General features: G+C 46.0%; 1 protein-coding gene across 1 annotated transcript in view; it reads right to left on the bottom strand.

Moving 5' to 3' along the window:
• Positions 1–21,917, bottom strand: part of DNAH9 (dynein axonemal heavy chain 9) — a 385,294-nt gene that overhangs the window by 278,184 nt on the left and 85,193 nt on the right. The window contains exons 28-31 of the mRNA XM_044984418.1: positions 10,790–10,894; positions 4,400–4,557; positions 2,040–2,178; positions 594–881 (exon numbers count right to left, since the gene is read on the bottom strand). Coding sequence (XP_044840353.1) covers positions 594–881; positions 2,040–2,178; positions 4,400–4,557; positions 10,790–10,894 — 690 coding nt within the window. The remainder of the gene's footprint in view (positions 1–593; positions 882–2,039; positions 2,179–4,399; positions 4,558–10,789; positions 10,895–21,917) is intronic.

Genomic DNA, 21,917 nt, shown 5'->3' with positions numbered 1-21,917 from the left:
GCCCGTTGCTCTCATAACAGTGTCTTCTTGCAAAGCGGAACAGAATCACTGCATTATTGTTAAGGATACAATTTAGTCATGGAGGTCACTGAAATCACAGATTCCACGTCTTTACTGGACCTCCGTGACTTCTTTGGCTTCAGCTGTCAGGAGCTGCAGCTGGGGCCAGAGCTGGGGCTGTATGCCCCCACTCTTCGGCTCTGGCCGGGGCTGAAGCCCGTGCTGTGCCCCCACCCAGTGGTGGTGGGGCTTGGATTGTCAGTCCCCCCACCTCCCACAGCAGGGCTCGGGCTGTCAGTCCCCGGCACCCCTGGGGCTCCAGCAGTCATTCCTTCCCCCACAGCCAGTCATTATTAGTAAGTCACAGGCAGGATGCAGGCTCCCGTGAATTTTTGTTTATTGCCCATGACCTGTCTGTGACTTTCACTAAAAATAATGGCCCTTGGGTCGGCCACACCAGCCGCTGCAGAAGTCCCGGAATCTGTGACTTCCCTGACTTCCGTGACAGACTCGCAGCCTTACTTGTAAGTTAAGAGAATACTGAAGGTTAAGTAAAGGTTTGAAGGTGGGATGAAAGAATCCCTCACTCTTACTTTGAGCACAAAGTTGTCTTCAGCCTGCAGTTTGAGGTCTAACACAGCCTGTTTCACAAACGATTCAAAACTCAAGTCTCGCTTTCTGGGGACATCCAAAGCAGGAAACAGATCCCCGATCAGTCCCATAAACACTGGCATGTCGTCTGTCACAATCTTAGGGATGTTGAAGTCACGAAGAGAGCGCATAAGAACCTGGTCTTCAGGACGATCGGGGTCCCCTCTCTTAAGGGAGCCAGCAACAACCAGCACTGACTTAATTGCACGCAGGCCCCAGTCATAGTGATCCTAAACAGAGCAGAGTGAAAAGAGTCATTTATGCTTAGCTGGCTTGCCAGAATACAAAACAAGGAAGCAGGCAATTCCAAATGGCCACGCAACCCAACCACAGGAATTCATCTGAATCTTCTTCCATCTGCACAGTCCTTGCTATAGAATGCAGTACCAGTCTGGCTGCTAGGACTTCCACCCCATCTTCCTTAGGTGGATTCAGCTAATATAGGATTCAGTAGGTACAGCAGCACTGGAAGGAGCAGAGGAGATCAATCCTAACCCTCCAGTGCTCCCCTGGACCCCAGCTACAGGAGCACTAGGCCCCATGCAACTTTATCCTTCCCCCAGTCATGTGGACCAGAGAAGGAAGAAACACTAGGGTGGAACCAACCCACGGGCAGAGACTCAGCCAGCAGGAGCCAACACAGAAGCAGTAACAGCAGCAGGCATCTTGCCACACTGATGATGTCATCAGGCTGCTGGCTAGAGCATCCCTCTCTGCTGATTGGCTTCTGGCCCACCCCCTTTATCCTCCTCTCAAAGTCTCTCCATCCTCACTCCAGCTGACCTCCAGTCATTTCATATGCATTCCAAGGAGGCCATCATATGGCCATGAAGTCCTGTCGCTACAAACCTGCGCTGGATTTAAACCACCTGCCAAAAGATGAGAGGCTCCTTAGAATCATAGAATCTCAGGGTTGGAAGGGACCTCAGGAGGTCATCTAGTCCAACCCCCTGCTCAAAGCAGGACCAAACCCAACTAAATCATCCCAGCCAGGGCTTTGTCAAGCCTGACCTTAAAAACCTCTAAGGAAGGAACCTCTTCTTCTATTACTAAACCTGAGACACCCATTATGATTATGATTCAGCATATTTATTATGGTAGGAGAAGCTGCTGGCTGTGGGGCAACCAAGAACAGGGCCCATTGTGCTAGCACTGTACAAACACAGAGTAGCAGACAGACCCATATTTCCCCCCAGTTTACACAACGTGCCAATTACAGTTTCCCTATGCACATTTTCCCTTAATCAGCAGTGCCCGCGTGCAGGGAATCTTGTGGATCTGCACTTACACATGCCAGTCAAGTTGGTCACAGAGCTTAGGGTAGTGTTACTGGTCATTAGGAGACTGACATATTTAACTGTGCTTTATAGCTCATGAAATAGACTCACCTGTTTGGACAGGAGCTCTTTGCATAATTGGTAAAGGGTAATGAATTTCCTGGCTAACAACCGGGCCTCAATGAACCCCTCAGCCACCAACATGATTTCACAGATCAGCTCAAAGTCTGGCACAACCATTGCACATGGCCTAAAAGCAAGGATGGGAAAAATTATTACAGAGCTACATTTCCGCTTCATCCAAGGAACAGACACAACTTTGTTGGCAAACGTTTCAGCACTGTGACTGAGAGGGACAGCTGAGGCTGGGGTTGGTTTAGATTCTGAGGAGGCACTTAAAACAAAAAGTCCACAAAGCTACAATTGTAGAATCAGAGAGATGTAGGGTTGGAAGGGACTGAAAGGTCATCTAGCCCATGCCCCAGGATTAAGTACATCTAGACCATCCCCAACAGAGGTTTCTCCAACCTGCTCTTAAAAACCTCCTGTGATGAGGATTCCTCAATAATGTCTCCTATACCAGTTACAAAACACAATTTCCTATCCTGGCTACAGAATGAATCTTCGAAACAAGCAGCAGCTCTGTGCACTCATCCTATCTCAGGCACTAACTGATACAGACCGATGTCAACACAGGCAACATGTGTGATGTGGGAGGAAGGGAGAGAAACACTGACTCCACCTTGGAAGTCTAAGCGCCACCCAGACTAAGGCGTTTCCTTTCAGAAGGCTGGAATGGATGGCTCCCAACACAATGCCAGTGCCCACGCTCGGGGACAAAGGAGGACAAGCTGGCTCAGGTCTCTTCACATGCTGGCAGGATGGGAGGGTGGGGGAGAGAGAGCCTGAGGCACAGGGAAAGTCAAAGACAGAGAGGCTCATGTTGCTGGCACGTGGGTCTCTCTGGCACTCACTGCTCATTGCAGGACATGGCTGGAAATCACTAATTGATACAGTCACCCTCATTCAGAACCCCAGCCCTCTTTAAGCCCAGGGCTGTAGCTCCAGGTGTTCCCCCTCCCATCCGACAATACTCTGGTGGCAGCTGTTTGTCAAGCACTTTGGCATGTTTGCAAAGAAACAAAAGGGCCTACAAAGCAGGCAATAGGGTTCTACAGAGGGGAGGGCCTAGGAGCAGGGTGATGCTGACAGCAGATGTGACTGTCAGATAGTGAGGGTGTTTGGCCAATACCTGCAATGAAAGGTGCTTACTGAGCTCTGGACACACAGGTATGTCTTCTACGCCTGTAGTTGGCCCAAGTCAGGTAACTCTGGCTCATAAAATTGTGGTGTAGATGTTTGGGCTCTAACCCAATGCCAAACGGCTACACTGAGGTCAAAGAGCCCCTTAGCCTGATCCCCGCGAGCCCAAGTCAGCTGATATGGGCCAAACATGGGTGTTTAATTGCAGTGCAGACATACCCTAAGGGACAGATTTCAAAGGTATTCAGGAACCTGAAGATGCAGATAGGTACCTACCTGCATCTTTAAGTGCCTAAATATCCTTAAAGAACTGGCCCTGAGTCTTCTCTGTGTCTAGAAGAGGTATGGCGTGGGCCATGCTGAGGCAAGCCTCCCAGGACTTACTGCCCTCCAGGGTGGAAGGGGTCATAGCAGGCCTCTCTGCTAAGACAGACATTGGGCTAATTAGAGTTGGACAAGACATTCTGGACAAACAGTAAGTTCACCAAAAAAAGCATTTTGGGGGCATGAATGGAGGGCTGAATTTCGGAAACAGTTTTGGCTGAAAAACAAACAAAAAATAAAATTGGAAATGTCAAACAGTTCAATTTGACATTTACACCATGAACCATTTCGACATTTTGTTTCAATCGGTATTTTGTTTAGAAAATGTCACTTTGAATAAACAATAGAAACATTTTGTTTGATCTAACAAAATGTTTTCAGTTTTTTGTTTCAGAAAAAAAAAATGTACTTGCTTAGAAAAACTGATTTTTTTCCCCATCTGTTCAGGTCATCCACCAAATGATCAATTATTTGCTCGGCTCTGTGACCAATGAATACAAACTGACGGTGGGGTTTGTAATGTGTCACACTAGAAACTGGACTGGGAATGCCAATCCATTTCACAGAGGCCACTGAATAACCATGAGGTGGCAACAACCTTTGGCCATCACCAGCCTGGGGCAGATTTGAACTTGTGATGAAAGGATTCCATCACCATGCCCCTGAGCCAGCCAGCTGCCAAAAGCTGCTTTTAACATCTCAGAGACTTGTGCCTGTCTCTCTTCCCTGAATGTTCATAAACCAAGACTATTTGTCCAAGATCTGAGCTATCTATTAATAAAAGTGAATGGAAAGGCAGCTGTGTTCTGAGTCCCCTGACGACACTGACAAAAGTAAAGGAACTAGTTTATTAAACAGGGCACAAAAGCTGATCTGCACCTTACCTGAAAAGAGCTTTCAAGTTCTCAGGTAGTTCAGTTCGTCCAGCATAGCCAGGGTTCATTGTAATGAAAATGCCAACAGAAGGAATCAAATTAATGTCTTCTCCAAGGAAATTGAAACGTTGCTTTTTGTCTCTTATGGCATCCTGTATACTTTTCACCTGAGAACAGGAGTCACTGTTTTAGTTTGAGCATTCAGCTATAAAGAACAGACCACAGTATAGTATCTGTGCTGACTTATTTCTGCTGGGTCCCCCTGAGAAGTCTGTGGTTTAGAACTGTTCTTTTACTAACAACTTTGTACACAGTTTGGTGGGGGAAAACCTATGTGACATTGGAATACAAACTAAAATATGGACAAAAAGTCCCAGGTATCATAGCTTCATAGACTTCAAAGCCTGAAGGGACTGGCTCTGATCATCTAGTTTGACCTCCTGCATAACCACAGGCTGGAGAACTGCCCCAAAGTAATTTCTAGAGCAGATCTTTCAGAAAAACATCCAAGCTTGATTTTAAAATTGTCGGTGACGGCGCATCCACCAGGGCCCTTGGTAAATTAATCCAATGGTTAATTACTCTCACCGTTAAAAATGTACAGTATGTCTTCTTTCCCAACTGAATTTGTCTAGCTTCAACTTTCAGACATTGGCTTGTTCTATACTGAAGAACTCATTACTAAATATTTGTTCCCCATGTAGGTACTTACAGACTGTGATCAAGTCACCTCTTAACTTTCTCTTTGTTAAGCTAGATAGACTGAGCTCTTTGAGTCTGTCACTATAAGGCAGGGTTTCCAATCCTTTAATCCCTCTTGTGGCTCTTCTCTGAATCCTCTGCAATTTATTAACATCCTGCTTGAACTGTGGGCACCAGAACTGGACACAGGATTCCAGCAGTGATTAATACATCAATCAATGTATAATGTACAAATGTACCTGTTCTATGGACTAGACCAAAGGCTCCCAAACTGTGGTTCACAGAGGCCTGGTGCAATCCCAAATATCAGAGGACGTGGCTGTGAGACAATCAATGTATTAAAAACATGCTCTGTGCTATGGTAAAGTTTGAGATCCCCTGCCCTAGGCAGATGTAGTCCAAAAATACTTTCCAATAGGACAAGTTGCATGACATTAAACATACACCTTCCCTTCATTTTCTTGTGCTCCAATGCAAATAAATTAAACACAGAAGCAGTGTTCCATATTCTCCCTGGGAGTTTCATAAAGGCACAACCATTTCATGTAAAAACTGGTGCAACTGTATGATACTATAATGTTATTTATTTCTTTACTGCTTCCAATTTTTACAATACAATTTCAGGAGCCCATCTAGTGCTCTGGGTGCCTATCCCATAAATGAGAAATCACCACACAAACAAAAGCATTGCCCTTAAGTCTCTCTCAGCCCACACTAAACCTCCACAGCCTGACCCCGGGAGTGGGGGGATCTGGGCTTTGCAGCATGCCCAGAAGGCTCACCACTCCAGGCTCTGGCACACCAAGGCATGGGAGAGAGTTCCAAACCCATGGCCCCTTCCAGAGAATACCCTGACAGCCACTCCTTCTCATTCATACTAAGGGAGCTCCCAGCTTGGGCACTGCTGCTGATCTCCACTGTGGTGGTATGTCACAGAGAGGTGATCTCTCGTAACAAATGCACATTATAGAATTTGGGTCCAATGTGCTGTACAGTATCCAGGGCCTTGCCTACAGAGACCTCCTTCTCTCTCCACCTTTATGCTCCATAGCAGGAAAACTGCTACCAGGTAAAGATAAGGATAAGAACAACCCTACTGGATTAGACCAATGGTCCATCTAGCCCAGTACCCCGCCTTCCAACAGTCAGGGCCGGCTCCAGAGCCCAGCGGGGCAAGCACCTGCCTGGGGCGGCCCTTTCCCGGGGGGGCGGCAGGCTGGGCCGGCGGACCTGCCGCAGTCATGCCTGCGGGAGGTCCACCGGAGCCCCGGGAGCAGCGGACCTGCCGCAGGCATGACTGCGGACGGTTCGCTGGTCCCGCGGCTCGGCTGCACCTCCCGCAGGCATGACTGCGGCAGCTCAACCGGAGCCGCCGGACCAGCGAACCGCCCGCAGCTGCGGGAGGTCCAGCCGAGCCGCGCGACCAGCGGACCCTCCGCAGTCATGCCCGCGGGAGGTCCGCTGCTCCCGCGGCTCGGGGGCGCCTCCCGGGCATGACTGCTTGGGGCGGCCAAAAACCTAGAGCCGCCCCTGCCAACAGTGGCCAGTGCCAGATACTTTCAAAGGAATGAACAGAACAGGACAATTTATCGAGTGATCCATCCCCTGTCACCCCGTCCGAGTTTCTGGCAGGTGGATGTTCAGGGATACTCAGAGCGTGAGATTGCGTCCCTGACCATCTTGGCTAAGAGCCACTGATAGACCTATCCTCCAGGAAAGTATCTACCGGTAATTCTTTTTTGAAACCAGTTATACATTTAGGATGATACAGGTCTGTCTAAGATCCCACTATTTTAGGATAGCGTCTGTATTTTCACATCCAGCCTTTTTCTCCTGGTAGGCAGGACCATTTGAAGGCTGCTAAAACTACAGGAGAGACACAAATCATCTGATGGATGAATTCAATTGACACACAGCAGGAATCTAAGTAATCTGCAGGCAACCCAAAAGCTCCACAAGTTTCTTCTCAGAGCTAATGGAGATAATCTGATGGCACTTCTGACCCACTAATCTAGGAACCATCATCTTTCAGGACAGCTATGGAACTCTCCCAAAGTAGCCATTTGTCCCAGTCACACAGCTGGACACACTCTTGACTTAAACTTTGCCTGTGACACTGTTTATCAACCTCCAACCATTACAGCAGAGAACTGATACACAGAATAACTTACAAGTGGTTCATAGAAGCAGCAAAGAATCCTGTGGCACCTTATAGACTAACAGACGTTTTGCAGCATGAGCTTTCGTGGGTGAATACCCACTTCTTCGGATGCAAGTAGTGGAAATTTCCAGGAAATTTACATGGCCCCTGGAAATTTCCACTACTTGCATCCGAAGAAGTGGGTATTCACCCACGAAAGCTCATGCTGCAAAACGTCTGTTAGTCTATAAGGTGCTACAGGATTCTTTGCTGCTTCTACAGAACCAGACTAACACGGCTACCCCTCTGATAAGTGGTTCATAAAAACTTGAGCCATCACTATACAGGAAGGCGGACTCTCCAACAACCACAACCACAGAACCCCTTGTCAGAACCGCTGCAGAGATTACAGCAGCTCACCAGCTCAGCTTAGCCCATCCAGAGTGCTGGTACCTGACCTCAGCCCTGAACCCATGGATGGTCTGAAGAGATGATAATTGAATTATCATCACACTTCACACCAGGATGAAGTACCCACCCACCCTCATTTATTAACACTGGGCCAGACACAGTGGCAGAGGCAGGAAAGACCAGAGGGTTGTCCATAGCACCATCTGTAATTCACAATTCACAAGGCAGTGTCACCAGCCTGACAGAAGTACTACAACCCCTCCCCCGCAACCCGCTATCTGATGCCCCCTATCCAGTACTGCTTATAGGTGCCTGGGGTGCAACCAGAATTTTCCTAAGAAGGGAGCCCTGGTTACCTGCCAGGTGGCATGGGCACGGAACAGATGGAGGAGGAAGCATGAGGAGATGGCAGCTCACTGGTTCTGGGAAGCAGGAAGCCAGGTGAGAGAGACCAGCTGGGACTTCTCCCCTCTACTCCTCTCCCACCAGGGAGACCAGGACCAACTGGGACCTCCCCTCCTACCGGGCAGTGTCTATGGCCAAGTGGGAGAACCTGGGGCCCCCTCATTACATTCCTGCAAGATGCTGTAGGGAAGTTTTATTATTCCCAAGCAAAGTGGCATCTATCTTGCTGAGCACTTGAGTGAGATCACTTACATAATATCTGGTGAGACACTGTATCAAATACTATATAACAAATATAGCTATGTGCCACCTACTCTGTTCCTTCTATTAATTTTTTGTTTCTCTTTTTTTCTCATTTTATTGATCACATCTCTATACGTCTCATTTATCAAGTTCACAGCAGATTTGAATCTTCCAATGCTAACTAAAGTTTTTCTTAACATTATTTTCAGTGAGGGAAAGTATCTCCACATTTTTTCCACTAGTGGAATCAGAACACCACTGAGCTGTCTTAAATTGTAACCAATTGCCTTTCTTCTGCAAGAAACCACACTGGCATTAGCAATATGAATAAGACAACCCATGACATATTGCTATGGCTGTTCCTAATGGCAGCTAGCAAACAGGGTGACAGAACAGCACTAGTGTCGCTTATTCAGCTACAGCATTCTAACTCCTGGAGAAAAAACCATTCAAAGCTGAGTCATCTCTGGGTTCCTTTGCTCAAGCTTCCTTTTTAGTCTGTACTCATCTAAGCAGTCAGGTGCTTCTTTGGGGATGTCAGGTGATGTAATGCTTATGACATGCTAATATTATCAAAACTGTCCCAATATTATGGCCTTTGTTTTATAGACACAACTATACCCTCATCTCCTGAAAATGTGTGTCCCGATTTTTCACACTTGCTTACAAAATGTAATGTGATGTAAGAGGTCAAAGGTGATGTAAGAGAAACCCAGCCAGTTAGAGTGACCTTGTCCATTTAGGCTATGGGTTCTCAGCTTGGGGTCAGGAGGTTGTGACATCATTGTCCTTCCCATAGAGCCAAATCATGGCTACACCCCCAGCTACACTGGAGGAGGGTCTCAGGGGGTTCTTGTTCTTGGTGTGGAAAAGCAGACCCCAGTATGAAGAGACTGGGTACCAGTGACATAAAGAAATGGGCACTTATAGCTCAGCCAGTTTGGCCTCACCAAACTTTTCAGGTGCTGCTTGCAGGTTTCATAGCCCCCGTGTTTTGTTCTGAGTTTGGAGTCATATGCTCTCGACACTCAAAGCACAACTCAGACGAATCTGCCAGTGGGTCCCTTGGGGAACCAGCAAGGAAATTCACTGGTTTGGGGCACACCTTTCAGTAACACCCCTTTTCCTGCCCAGGGTGAATGTGAAAAGAATGTTCAGCAAAGATTTGTGTGGACCTGGGCTAGTTTTGCCAAGGGGGCAAAAATGCTTGTTTCACCCAAAACTAGCACAGCTCTAACCTCCTTATTGGTTACTATTTCCTGATTCACTTTTATCTTATTATGACATTGAAGCATGTAATGCAAGCCTTAGTATGCAACTTCTGGAATGAAAATTCAAACTTTCAGGCTAGGGAGCATGAGAAAAGGACCAGAAACATGCTGGAAGGAAGAAAAGCAAGAGGCAAAGCAGAGAAGATTTAATACCTCTTTCCCATCTCTGTTTTCCATGGTTCTGTGCTATCAATGTATCCTCAAGATATACATGCATAAAGGCTGTAGCTCTCCCTGGGAGATCCAATGGAATGACTCCCACTGACTTCAGTGGGCTTTGAATCAGCCTCAGAATACCCCTTCCCCACATAAAAACCTATTTCCATCTGGTCTCCATATGGAAAGAGAAACAGATTTACTGGCCATGATAAGCATGTAGGTTACAGTAAAGTCAGTTCTTAGCACTAAAATTAAGCTTTGTAATTGTTGCACAAGGGGTTAATAATACAAACGCTCATCATCCTAGTAGAGTAATGTTGCATATAGAGCTGTGAAAAGTTGTCACAAGAAATTCCCTCAAAATGATCAAGCATTGGTCTGCTCGGTTCCACTTTTTTGTCTGATGGAGAAAAATAAGCTGCCTACAATGGTGGGTGTATGAAGGGTCTGGGCTATTCTAGCTATGAGGTACCAATTTCATCCGCACCATCATACAAAAGCACGTATTTGGGGTAACCCAGACGTGCAAACTGGGGAAAAAATCTATAATTTGGAAGAACTGGCTGAGCAAAGGCATCATATGGCTCTCCCAACTGGTCAAGAATGAGGGCTGTATCTCTTTTCTAACCCTAAAACAAGGATATGACCTGCCACCCTCAGCAGAGTGCAAGTACTTTGTGGGAAGAGGAGTAATCACAGCCCGTGAAAGAACCCCAATGGCAGAGCATGTTACAGCATGTTAACAATGCTTCGGTGGCTCTCGGGCCACACCTGATATAGCAAACGAGCCTATCCAAAATGTACTGGACATACAGGGATTGTGCAAGAAGTGGCCTGGTCATCTGATGTTTGTTGGTGCTGTATAAAGAAAAAGGAACCCTGTCGCATATGCTATGGGACTGTCCAACAATCAGGCAGCTGTGGGAAGTGGTGGACACAAATGCACTTAACTTCAGCAATCAAACATCAGCTGAAAATTACATCTGGGTTTAACTTCACCACAAAGACTTTGGTGCTTGATGGCTGCAGTGCTCACCAAGCACATGACTGTGAGTACTCTTCACTTACCTGTACAGCCACCACTGAAAGGACTTCCACTGAGATTCTATTAAATTCATCAAAACAGCCCCAGGCACCCGTCTGGGAAAGGCCTTTGTAAATATTTCCACAAGACTGCAACAAAAGAAGTACAAGAGCAAAATTACCAATGCCATTAGTTTCAGAGAAAAATGGATAATCCATTTTCCACACTATTTATTTATAACAATCTCCGGTATACTGTGGGCGTTCAGAAAAGTGCACCAAAACAGCAGGCACAATAAATTATAATCTTTATAGCTCTCCATAGTTTGCTACATGATTTGTTAATTGCACATTTTCAATATACATGCACAAGAATCCCCTTTAAAGGTCACTGGTATTGAATTACTGATGCCCTGCTTCCTGGGAGGCCCACAAACTGAATAAAAGATGATTTAAGGATGTCAGCGTCACTCTACTGCACCAGATGAACAGGGATAAAAATACATTTGAACAGCTTAGCTTGATGCAGCGATTGAAGGTGCGGGGAGGTTTCACAGGACCCCCTCAAGGCCAATGACCAGATCCCCACACTAGAGAGAGCAGTCAGTGTTCACAAACAGCACTGAGATGGGACATGAGCTCTCAGGCCTTAGCTGAAGGAAACCAGAACAGAATGAGAGAGGCAATCTCAGCAAAGAAGGGAGCAATGTTGTTCCTGGCGAGGAGGAAGGATCACTCAGTGACTGGGGTGCTAAGCTGGGACCTAGGGGATGCGGGTTCAATTCTCTGCCTGACCACAGACTTTGACCTTGGGCTACTAACTTAGTGCCAGATTTCCACAAGTAGTTTGGTGCAGATAGGTGCCAAGCTGGATTTTCAAAAATGCCTGATCAGGTGCCTAACTCACTTAGGTGGCTGTGTCCATCCCACTAGGAACCTAAACACCTTTGGAAATTTGGCCCTTAGCCTTTTTGGGTATTGTCTACCCTGCACACTAAGGCATGAGACCTGGGCCCAGCAATTGTAAGGCCAGGTTTACAGTGTAATATGGATGCTCAAGTGCAGTCTTGGAAACACTGAGTCCAGAAGCTGGGGTCCCACCGACCCAAGTTTACAATGCAGTGTAGACAGACCCTGTCTGACTCAGCTCCCATCAGTTCAATGGGGATAACCACCCTGCCTCACAGGGGCATGAAGAAAAATGAAAATGGTGCCATCTCAGCACCCATAGAGCTAGTGTTAAGGACCAACTGCTACCTGGCTATGAACTCAGAGAATGAAATAAACCTGGTAAGGAGAATGCATCGGGGGGATCGGTTTTATGTAGGTTTCTTAAGGAAAGTCATGCTGTTCAGGTGGCCACTTAATACTGGCCATCTTAAGATGGAGGGCTATGCTGATATAAGGTCTCAGAGATGACTGAACATATCAGCTCGGTGACACACACTATTTACTGAGTAGGAGGAAGGCTTAGATTGGCAGTGACACCAGCTGGTGGATGTCATTTTCAGACGTGTTCTCTGGAGTGATGGACCATTATGCAGCAGCTGACAAGGGCATCATATAGCATGCTCCAAAAAGCACACTGGGTTAGCTTGTGTCCTCAGTGCAAAGTGGGCACGTTATCAGACCAAAGTAAGCATGTCTTGAGCTTTAGCTTACACTCCAGCCAGGCCAGAGAGCTTGGCTATAAAGCAGCAGCAGCAGCATGCTTGGGTGAGGGGGCTTGTGTGTGGAAGGGAACAGCACTAGAAGAAACATGGGACAAGCCCAAATTAATGCCACAATGAAGACAAGTCCTAAGAGTCAGACCCTGCAGTGACAATGGGGCTACAAAGGGTGGAAGCCAGTGCAGAGTTTGGCCCTAAGAGGATATTGTAGCTAGTAGTTGAGGTATAGCAACACTCACCAAAGCTAGCTGCATTGCTCTGAAAATAACTGTTCCTTTGGGTGGAGCAAATCTCAACCTAGGGTCAGGGCCATGCACCACGCCCAAACTGTTCAGAGTGAAATCTAGTTGGGTGTCAGACAAGATCTCTCCCTTACAGTCCAGTTTATCTTTCTCTTTGACCCTGCTGTGAAGTCATAATGCTGAATTTATGACATCACAGGCATTTCCAAGGGAATAGATATCATAAATCCATGATTTTTACTTTTCTGTGGGATGAATAATAACACTTTGTGAGCAGGAGGGAAAGCTGGACTGCAATGGAGGAAGATCTACAGAGAGAAAGAGAGGTTACAGACCTTCCAGTTACTGGAGTTCTTCAAGGTATTTTGTCCCTATGGGTGCTCCACCATAGGATGTGTGCACGCCTGTGCACTCTCAACTGATATCTGGAAAGTAGCGTCCGCAGGCTTGCACCTGCGCAGAAGTGAGCCTCATGCTCTGAGTGAGGGCAGACAGGGAGGCACGAGCCTGCTACCACTCAGTTCCTTCTCAACAGTGATGCCTAACTCCACAGCAGAAGGGAAGGAGGGTGGGCAGGAGGTGGAGCACCTATCGGGACAAAATACTTTGAAAAACTTGAGTTACTATAAGGTAAGTAACCTCCTTCTTCTTCGAGTATCTGTCTCTATGGATGCTCCACCCTGGAGACTCCCAAGCAGCCACTCATTGGGTGCTGAGAGAGAAGTCTAAGACAGTTTGAAGGACAGCATCACCAACGGTGGCATCATCTCTGGAAGCAGGTAAGATGGTGTAATGTTTGGCAAAGGCATGGACAGAAGCAGTCCTGCAGAATTCTGCTAGGGGAGCATCCTTCAGTGGAGCCATAGATGTGGACTGAGCTCCAGCATAACACACTGTTACTCTGTGATGGAGTTGTGCCACAGCATTATAACAGCTGGTCATGAGGCAACCCGAAACCCATTTAGACCGTCTGTGTGTGGAAATCAGTTGGTCTTTTGTCCTGCCTGCAAATGATACAAATACTCTAGGAGAAGCCCCAAATGGTTTAATCCTGCTCAGATAGAAAGCATGGGCCCTCCTAACATCCAGTGCACGAAGGCTTGATTCTTCTCTGAAGGCATGAGGCTTTAGGTAGAAAACTGGTAGGTGAATCTCCTGGTTAATGTTATGTTCTGAGGAGACCTTTGGGAGGAAGCACAGGTAAAGAACCAGAAAAACCTTCTCTTTGTAAAAGGTAGTGTATGGTGGGTCTGCCATGGATGCTCCCAGCTCCCCCATTCACCTTGCTGAGATTATGACAATTAGAGAATATCTGTACTCCTTGGGGAATCAGGCTCAATTCATCTGCATCTACTCCTAGACTTTCAAGGGGAGGAGGCTGAATAACTTTTGTGTAGTAGTCCTCTCCAACTGATGAAAACTCCCCAGAGTCTGTACCGTAACATACAGTATAATGTCCATTAATAGCTTGAGGAGTATACACAGGAGGAGCTTCATGTGGTAGAGAGAGAGCTTTTGGAGATGAAGAACTCACAGCTGGAAGTTGCCCTTTGCTTGTAGTTGCAACATTTTCATTTGCTGCAGGTGGCCCAGATGGTGGAATCAGAGAATTGGGTGCAGGGGGCCTTGCTGGCTTTTCATTAGTGGGAATCACTAGGTATAACTTGTGGCACATTCATTGTGATGGCATTAGTTTGCATAGCAGGGGTATTTTGATCTAGAATATTCAGTCGAGTTCTAACAAGTCTCTTGCATCTTTTGCGGCATTTGTCTGGCAGAGTCCCATTGGGATCCTGTACATTCCCTCACGATGGAATGCTAACTCCTCTAAGCAAGTGGTCAAGTCCTTGCTTGTAGTAGTTCCTTGCTTCTTCCTTTTGACCCAATTCATCTGAATTCAGTCCTTTACTGACAAACATAAAGGCTTTCCTGAACTCTTCTTTAATAGCTTTAATGTTTGCACCTTCTAGAATAGCAGGATCCTGTTCTTGTTCCATTTCTTTTTCCAAATGACAGTCTTTCCGTCTCTGTTGTACTTTTGGATTAATTACTTTTATTTTCAGTTTTGCAGACTATTCATCAGTCATCTAGCATTTTTCAGAGTGTAGCCTCTCCTGGCTTTGGATAACTTGGCTTTCTGCAGTGTCGAGGCATCACAACTCCCATGGGGGCACTTAGGAGAAGAGTCTGGCAAAGTCAGGAACTGGAGCCGCCCGCAGGCAACCTGCTTCCTCTGCGCCACTGTCTCAGTGATCCCTGCTGCCCTGCGAACCACGTGACTGCCTGTCTCCTATTCAACTTATTCATAAATGATCTGGAGAAAGGGGTAAACAGTGAGGTGGCAAACTTTGCAGACGATACTAAACTATTCAAGATAGTTAAGACCAAAACAGACTGTGAAGAACTTCAGAAAGTTCTCACAAAACCAAGTGATTGGGCAACAAAATGGCAAATGACATTTAATGTGGATAAATGTAAAGTAATGCACATTGGAAAAAATAATCCCAACTAGACATACAATATGATGAGGACTAATTTAGCTACAACTAATCAGGAAAGAGATCTTGGAGTCATCGTGGATAGTTCTCTGAAGATGTCCAGGCAGTGTGCAGCGTCAGTCAAAAAAGCAAACAGAATGTTAGGAATCATTAAAAAAGGGATGGAGAATAAGACGGAGAATATCTTATTGTCCTTATATAAATCCATGGTATGCCCACATGTTGAATACTGTGTATGGATGTGGTCTCCTCATCTCAAAAAAGATATACAGGCATTAGAAAAGGTTCAGAGAAGGGCAACTAAAAGGATTAGGGGTTTGGAACGGGTCACATATGAGGAGAGATTAGAGAAACTAGGACTTTTCTTCTTGGAAAAGAGGTGAGTAATGGGGGATATGATAGAGATATATAAAATCATGAGTGGTGGAGAAAGTGAATAAGGAAAAGTTATTTACTTGTTCGCATAATACAAGAACTAGGGGCTATCAAATGAAATTAATGGGCAGCAGGTTTAAAACAAATAAAAGGAAGTTCTTCACATAGCACACAGTCAACCTGTGGAACTCCTTGTTTGAGGAGGTTGTGAAGGCTAGGACTACAACAGGGTTTAAAAGAGAACTGGATAAATTCATGGAGGTTAAGTCCATTACTGGCTATTAGCCAGGATGGGTTAGGAATGGTGTCCCTAGCCTCTGTTTGTCAGAGGGTGGAGATGGATGGCAGGAGAGAGATCACTTGATCATTACCTGTTAGGTTCACTCCCTCTGGGGCACCTGGCATTGGCCACTGTTGGCAGACAGGATACTAGGCTGCATGGACCTTTGGTCTGACCCAGTATGACCATTCTTATGAGAAATTTTGAGGAAGAGTTGCAGGGCGGAGTAGGTCACCGATGGTTCAAATGTGGGGGAGGGGTTCCCTGGGGTGTTCAAACCCAAGTTGAGGTCTCATTGGAGGGGGGTTGACAAATGGGAGGAAGCAAGTTATATAGGCCTTAAAGATATCTGGTTGCTGCTGGGCAGGCAAAGATTGAGAAGGCCTGGATGGGAAAATGGAGGCTGTGGTGGTGGCCAGATGTACTCAATACAGCTCACTGAGAGACCCTGTGTCTTTAGTGCTAACAGATAGTCCAAAATCATGGAGATTGGAACTTCTGAAGCTTGAGAAGATGGGAGGGAGAACCAGGTTGGAAGCGCTTCCACTTTCGCAGGTTCGTCTTGCACAAGTACTGGGCTTTCTACTGGATAGGAGGACTGACTGAACTCTATCCAAGCAGATCAGTTCCATGCCTGAGAGCCATTGAGGAGCCATGCTCTCAGACTCAGGGAGGAGGGGCTGGGATGAGTAAGAGACCCTGAGTTATGTGGCAATTGGTCCTTAGTGTTAGGAAGTTTGAGGGGTGTTGTCTCCAAAAGGTGGATGAGGTGTGAGTAGCACACCTGTCTCGGCCAAGCAGGTGCTATGGGAATAGCCCTCACTCCTTCTCAGCACAGCTTGAGAAAGGTCTAAGGGAGTTTGAAGAGAGGCTTTCGCAACCATGTGTTCTTCAATGATAATAGACTGGAAATGACCTTTCTGATATTGTGGAAAGTGATCAATAATGTGTGTAAATTTAGAGTATCTGTGAAATCATTGTGCTATCAAGGCCTGGTAGTTGGCAATGCGAAACTGGAGAGCGGGTGATGTGTAACTCTTTCTTCCTAGCAAGTCCTACCACTTGGATTCCTTATCTGATGGAGAGGGCCTAGAGCGAACTTGACAGTTCCTCTCACTGGTGGCATCCAGTGCAAGGGAACTGGGGCTAGGGATGGGAGAAGAAGTACTCCATTTCCTTTGATGGGATGTGGTATTTCTGCTCTGTCCCCTTACAGGTCAGTGGGATTTTGGCAGGTGTTTGCCTTAGTGGATGTGTGGCAGGGCAATCTTTCCCTGGGGACTGATGTTCAGGGTGTCCACCAAGAAATGTTTACATTCTTGCACTTCCTCCAGCGGGATTTGAAGTGAGTCCATTAATCTTTTCATAAGGTCCTGGAAGGTCTTAAAGTCATCAGCGTAGGAGGGAGGTGGTGGCATTACCACATCGTCTGAAGATGAAGGTACCTTTACAGAAATCTCCTCAACTTGAAACTCTTGTTCCTCCTGTACATTGGCCGGTACCAGAGAAGTATGCGGTTCCAAGGTGTGCAGTACCTTAGGACAGTCTGTGGGTGCTGGGGGTGCCAGTGCTTTGTCTTAGGTCCCTGATGGAATTAGTCACCATAGTGGTCCCACAGGTCCCACTAATCCCACCAGGGAGGGGGATAAAGGAAGGGACCCTAGGGATAGTCATAATCTCTGGGCCTACAAAGCTACAATATCTGGTAGGTTCCACAGGATCCTCTTCATGAAAAAGACTCATGGGGGTAGGCTAGCACAGTACTGAGATCTCCTGATCTAAGGAATCTTCCCCTGAACTAAGGTGTGTGTGTGCGGGGGGGTCTCTGATGTCCTACTTGGTACCGAAGGTTGGAGACTTAAGCAAGTCTCAACTTGTTGCTCTTGCAGCAGTGTCAGGAAGTGGCTCTGGTATATCTTCCCTGCACTGGTGAGTCAGGTTCATCAGAGATGATGGGATCCACAGAAGAAAGGAACCTGGAAGAGGGTGGTGGGCTATGATAATCTTCACACAAAGTTAGTCGCAGTAACTGACCTAGTGGTAGGTATAACTGAGCGGGTTTCTTCCACAGTACCGATGCCTCAGTACCAGACTCAGTTGGAGTCTCTGCTGCAACCTTAGAGGGATGAAAAGTCTCTTGAGTCTTATGAGCTGATGCACCTTGCTCAGAGAGGTAGGTTGCTTTGCCCAGGGCTGCAATTGAAGCAGCCAATGTGGCCAATGTGCTCTGCAATGTGAATGCTGATGTATGGAGGAGGAAGCAGACCCCTCCAGAGCTGGCCATGCTCCATTAATAGGTGCTTAAGTCTAGCCTCCCTGTCCTCCTTAGCTCTGCCTTTGAAACTCACACAGACCGTGCATTTAGAAGAGTTGCGAGAATTCCCTAAACATCACAGGCAACTGGAGTGTCTGTCACTGCGGGGAAAGGACCAGTGGCAAGTCTGACAAGGTCTTAAACCTTGGGGACTGGGGCATAACAAATTACACTCTAACACAAACCAAAAGATCAAAGAAGAGGAAGGGAAGGAGCTCCCACCCCGACCACACACACAGAAGATAAATAAAATAAAAGCATCAGAAATGGGTAACTAAAAGAAACTCTTAAAAGAAACAAATGAAGTAAAGAATTCACTAGTTAAGGTGGGAAGCTGAGGGGAGCAGACAGCAGAACTCTTCATCTCGAGCTGCAAGCAACTGAGAGGGAACTGAGTGGCATCAGGCTTTGCTTCTCTATCTGCCCTTGTTCAGGCCACAAAGCACTGCTCTGCGCAGGCGTGAGACCACAGACACCACTCTGCAGTCTCCAATTGAGGGCACACGCACATCCTACGGTGGAGCACCCACAGGGACATATACTCAAAGGAGAACGCTAACCACGTCAGAGCAAATACAGAAAGTGAACGGCAAAGTAATCTGGGTTTTGCAATCACTGTCTCTCTTTCAGACCCAACCCAATATGAAAATCCCTAGTTGCATTGCTTACCAGTAAAGTGTGCTATGTTGTTGTTGTTGATTTGAATAATTGTAGCACATAGGAGCTGTAGTCATGGCCCAGGTCCCCACTGAGCTAGGTGCTAAGCATTATTTATGGCGTGAATTACAGTAGTGCCCAAGAGCCCGGTGGTGGACCAGAACCCTGTTGTGCTGGGCACTGTACAAATAATGGAGCTCCTGGATGGTTACATATTTGTCTTAAGCAAAATTGGCAAGTCTGGGGTGACTGCTGTAACCCTGATGCTGGGTCAGCCTCAAGCCTCTTGCAGCCAGCCCCGCCAGAGGCCAGGAGTCCCACAGGGAGGATGATCCTCGGGGACAGCAGAGGGCTGGCTTCTGCCTCACTAAGAGCACTTCCTTGGCTCCCCAGGATCTAATGCACATGTATGCAGCTCATGCTGGAGGAGGAGGAGCCTGACAGTTGGCAGAGTGGCAGATAACCAAAGGGACCTCACGCTGACCCATCAGCTGTGTTAGGATATAGATATTCAGGCCTGTCTGCAAAGGCCTATACTTTAAGAATGTAGGTGTATTTTTATTACTTAGCTAGTTTTAGAGGTACAAAAGAAAAAAATAAAATTACTGTTTGCCTGTATAGGGCCTTTTTTTTTTTACTGCGACAGTCTAAGGCCCTGTTCTTAGGCTAGGTAAGGCTTTTGGCTAAGCAGCAGAGGAAACCATAGGCTGGAAAGTGAACAGTCACATTCTTACATTTTAAACTAGTTACATTAAAATAAGGCAATCTGGGGCTGTTAGAAAGGTGATCTGATTTATTACCGCCAGAGAAAGGAAAGAGCCTAAAAGATTTAAAGAAAACTTAGTTTGATAGCATCCTGTCTGGCAAGAACTCACTTATCAATAGCTGGGGTGTAAAATTCTTATTTCTGTGTTGTTCTATCACTGTAGCAGGCGGAGAGATAATCTCATCAAAATTATTTAACTATTGGGTAATGTAATCAAAATCACTAAAGGAATGTCAGGGGTTTCTATTGAAACTTAACGTGGCTGCCCCTGGCTGTCTCTAGTTGTACAAAATGTAATCGGGGTACAGTTGTGTAAAAAAGAGTAATCGCAGTGCAAGGGATGTTAGGCAAAAGAGATTTTTGTGTGTGCGCACAGGAAAAGGAAAAGGAGAGCAATGATGGAAACACTAAGCCTTGGGGTGGCTCTGGGGGATCGGACTGTCGCTTTGGTGGGTGTGCAGGAAAACTCTGTGGGCACGGAGGAGGCAGTTACACCTTCTGTAAAATTAATATGTCTAACATAATGTTATAAAGGTTAAACTATGAAAGAAATGTGCATTTTCCCAGGATGTGTGCAGTGTATATTAAAAAAAGTGTAAAAAAAAATGCAAACAAAACATGGTACTTAAAATCCTGTTAGGGCTCCAAAAAAAGCCACAATAGGTCATGCTTTCTTTTTCAAATGTGTGTGTGTTTTGAAGCAAAAAATAAATGTAAAAAGTAATCAAAACTCTGGTGAAAGTAAAATGTTTCTCTTTTAAAACAGGCTCTAAGCTGCTAATAGCTTTGGATCCAAAAGCAAGCCAAAAAGCCTCTGTGTAAATGCAAATTACCTAGCTGATGGGGGAAGAAAAAAACTGCCCATAAGTAGCAGCACAAAAAAGCTGCAAATAATAAATACATCTGGTCAACAAACAAGCTACTAGAAGACTCAGATTATGGCCCTCCAGAAAAGGAAGGTGAAAAAACAAGTCAAGCCTGAAAATGAGGGGGACAGGTTAACCGGTGGGTGGGTGGGTGGGTGGGCAGGTAGGGAGGTAGGGAGGGAGGGAGGGAGGGAGGGAGGGAGAGAGAGAGAGAGAGAGAGAGAGAGAGAGAGAGAGAGAGAGAGAGAGAGAGAGAGAGAGAGAGAGAGTGTGTGTGTGTGTGTGTGTGTGTGTGTGTGTGTACAGTGCAAAAATCTAAAGCTGTCTCTCAGCTATTACCTAAAAATAAATTTAAAGCTTGGTACAGCAAAAAAACTATTGCAAACCTGGTCTGTTGTACAAGAGAGGAAACTGAGGTACACCACCTCAGGAATTTCATAAATGACCAATGAGTGGGATAATTCACTACCCTAACTATAAAACAAAATAAGAACAGCCTAAAGGTAATTCTTGTGTTTTTCCTGCAATTAGCAAAACAAATTGTAAAAAAAGTGGTATTATTATTAAGCAATAATCTGTCCCCACCAGGGGTGTGAAAATTGTTTATTTTGTTTTTCAGGCAGTCTACAAGCAAGCTGGCGCCAGCGAAAAAATAACCCAAAATACCAGAAATCTATGTTTTGTGTTGTTTGTCTGTGGTGTTTGTCTTGTTGCTAGCATTGTTGTGTTGCAATAAACAAAAACCCTTATGACGTGGGTGGGGATGGCTTCAAAAGGCTGACCTGGGGGGAAAATGTGTATAAAAATGCAAAATGCTCAGTTAAAAGCTCAGCACCTGTGTAATAGCTACCGTGGTACCTAAAAATGGAACAGCAACTAAGGTGCTCTCCACAAGCCCTATGAAAATAATAAAAAGGGGAGGAGCTCACTGGGAATCCATGGAGGGGTGTGTAAAATGGTGTAAATAAAAAAAAAATGTTTAAATGTGCCCCTCTCCTATAACTATGAAGAAGCAGAATCAGTGGCCTGTGGCAAGGGGTGAACAATTGGGTGTACTATGTATAAGGTGTTTTGCTGGGAATGTACATGTTACTATCTAAACTTAGTGCACAAATAAAACTGTAAATCTTATTGCTGTAAATAATCGAACCCAGGTCTGAATCCATACCAAGTGGTTAAGTTGGTTTGCACAATAACCTATTTCTCTGTGAACATTCAATGAACTTATAATATAAACAAAAGCACGCAAAACCTGCAGAGGCAGCTTGTTGCAACTGCCAGCAACCAAACACATTAAAATCTTGACACTGTCGAAGGAGAAGAGGTAGTGTGTTGGTGGTGGCTCGAATGTTGAACCATACTGCAGTGGTCAGAACTCGGTGTTGCTGTAAATTATCATAGCAGCTGGAGTATTGTTAACTGTACTTGTGTTACGTTGCATATGGAGATAACCTATAAGTAATGTAGTAAGCTCTCCCCCTGCCACAGTGTACTAAACAACCTGA

The sequence above is a fragment of the Mauremys mutica genome, chromosome 12, assembly GCF_020497125.1.
Source record: "Mauremys mutica isolate MM-2020 ecotype Southern chromosome 12, ASM2049712v1, whole genome shotgun sequence".
NCBI classification, from domain to species: Eukaryota; Metazoa; Chordata; order Testudines; family Geoemydidae; genus Mauremys; species Mauremys mutica.
Note: the sequence above shows the minus strand (reverse complement) of the source record. Positions and strands in the feature narration are given on the sequence as shown.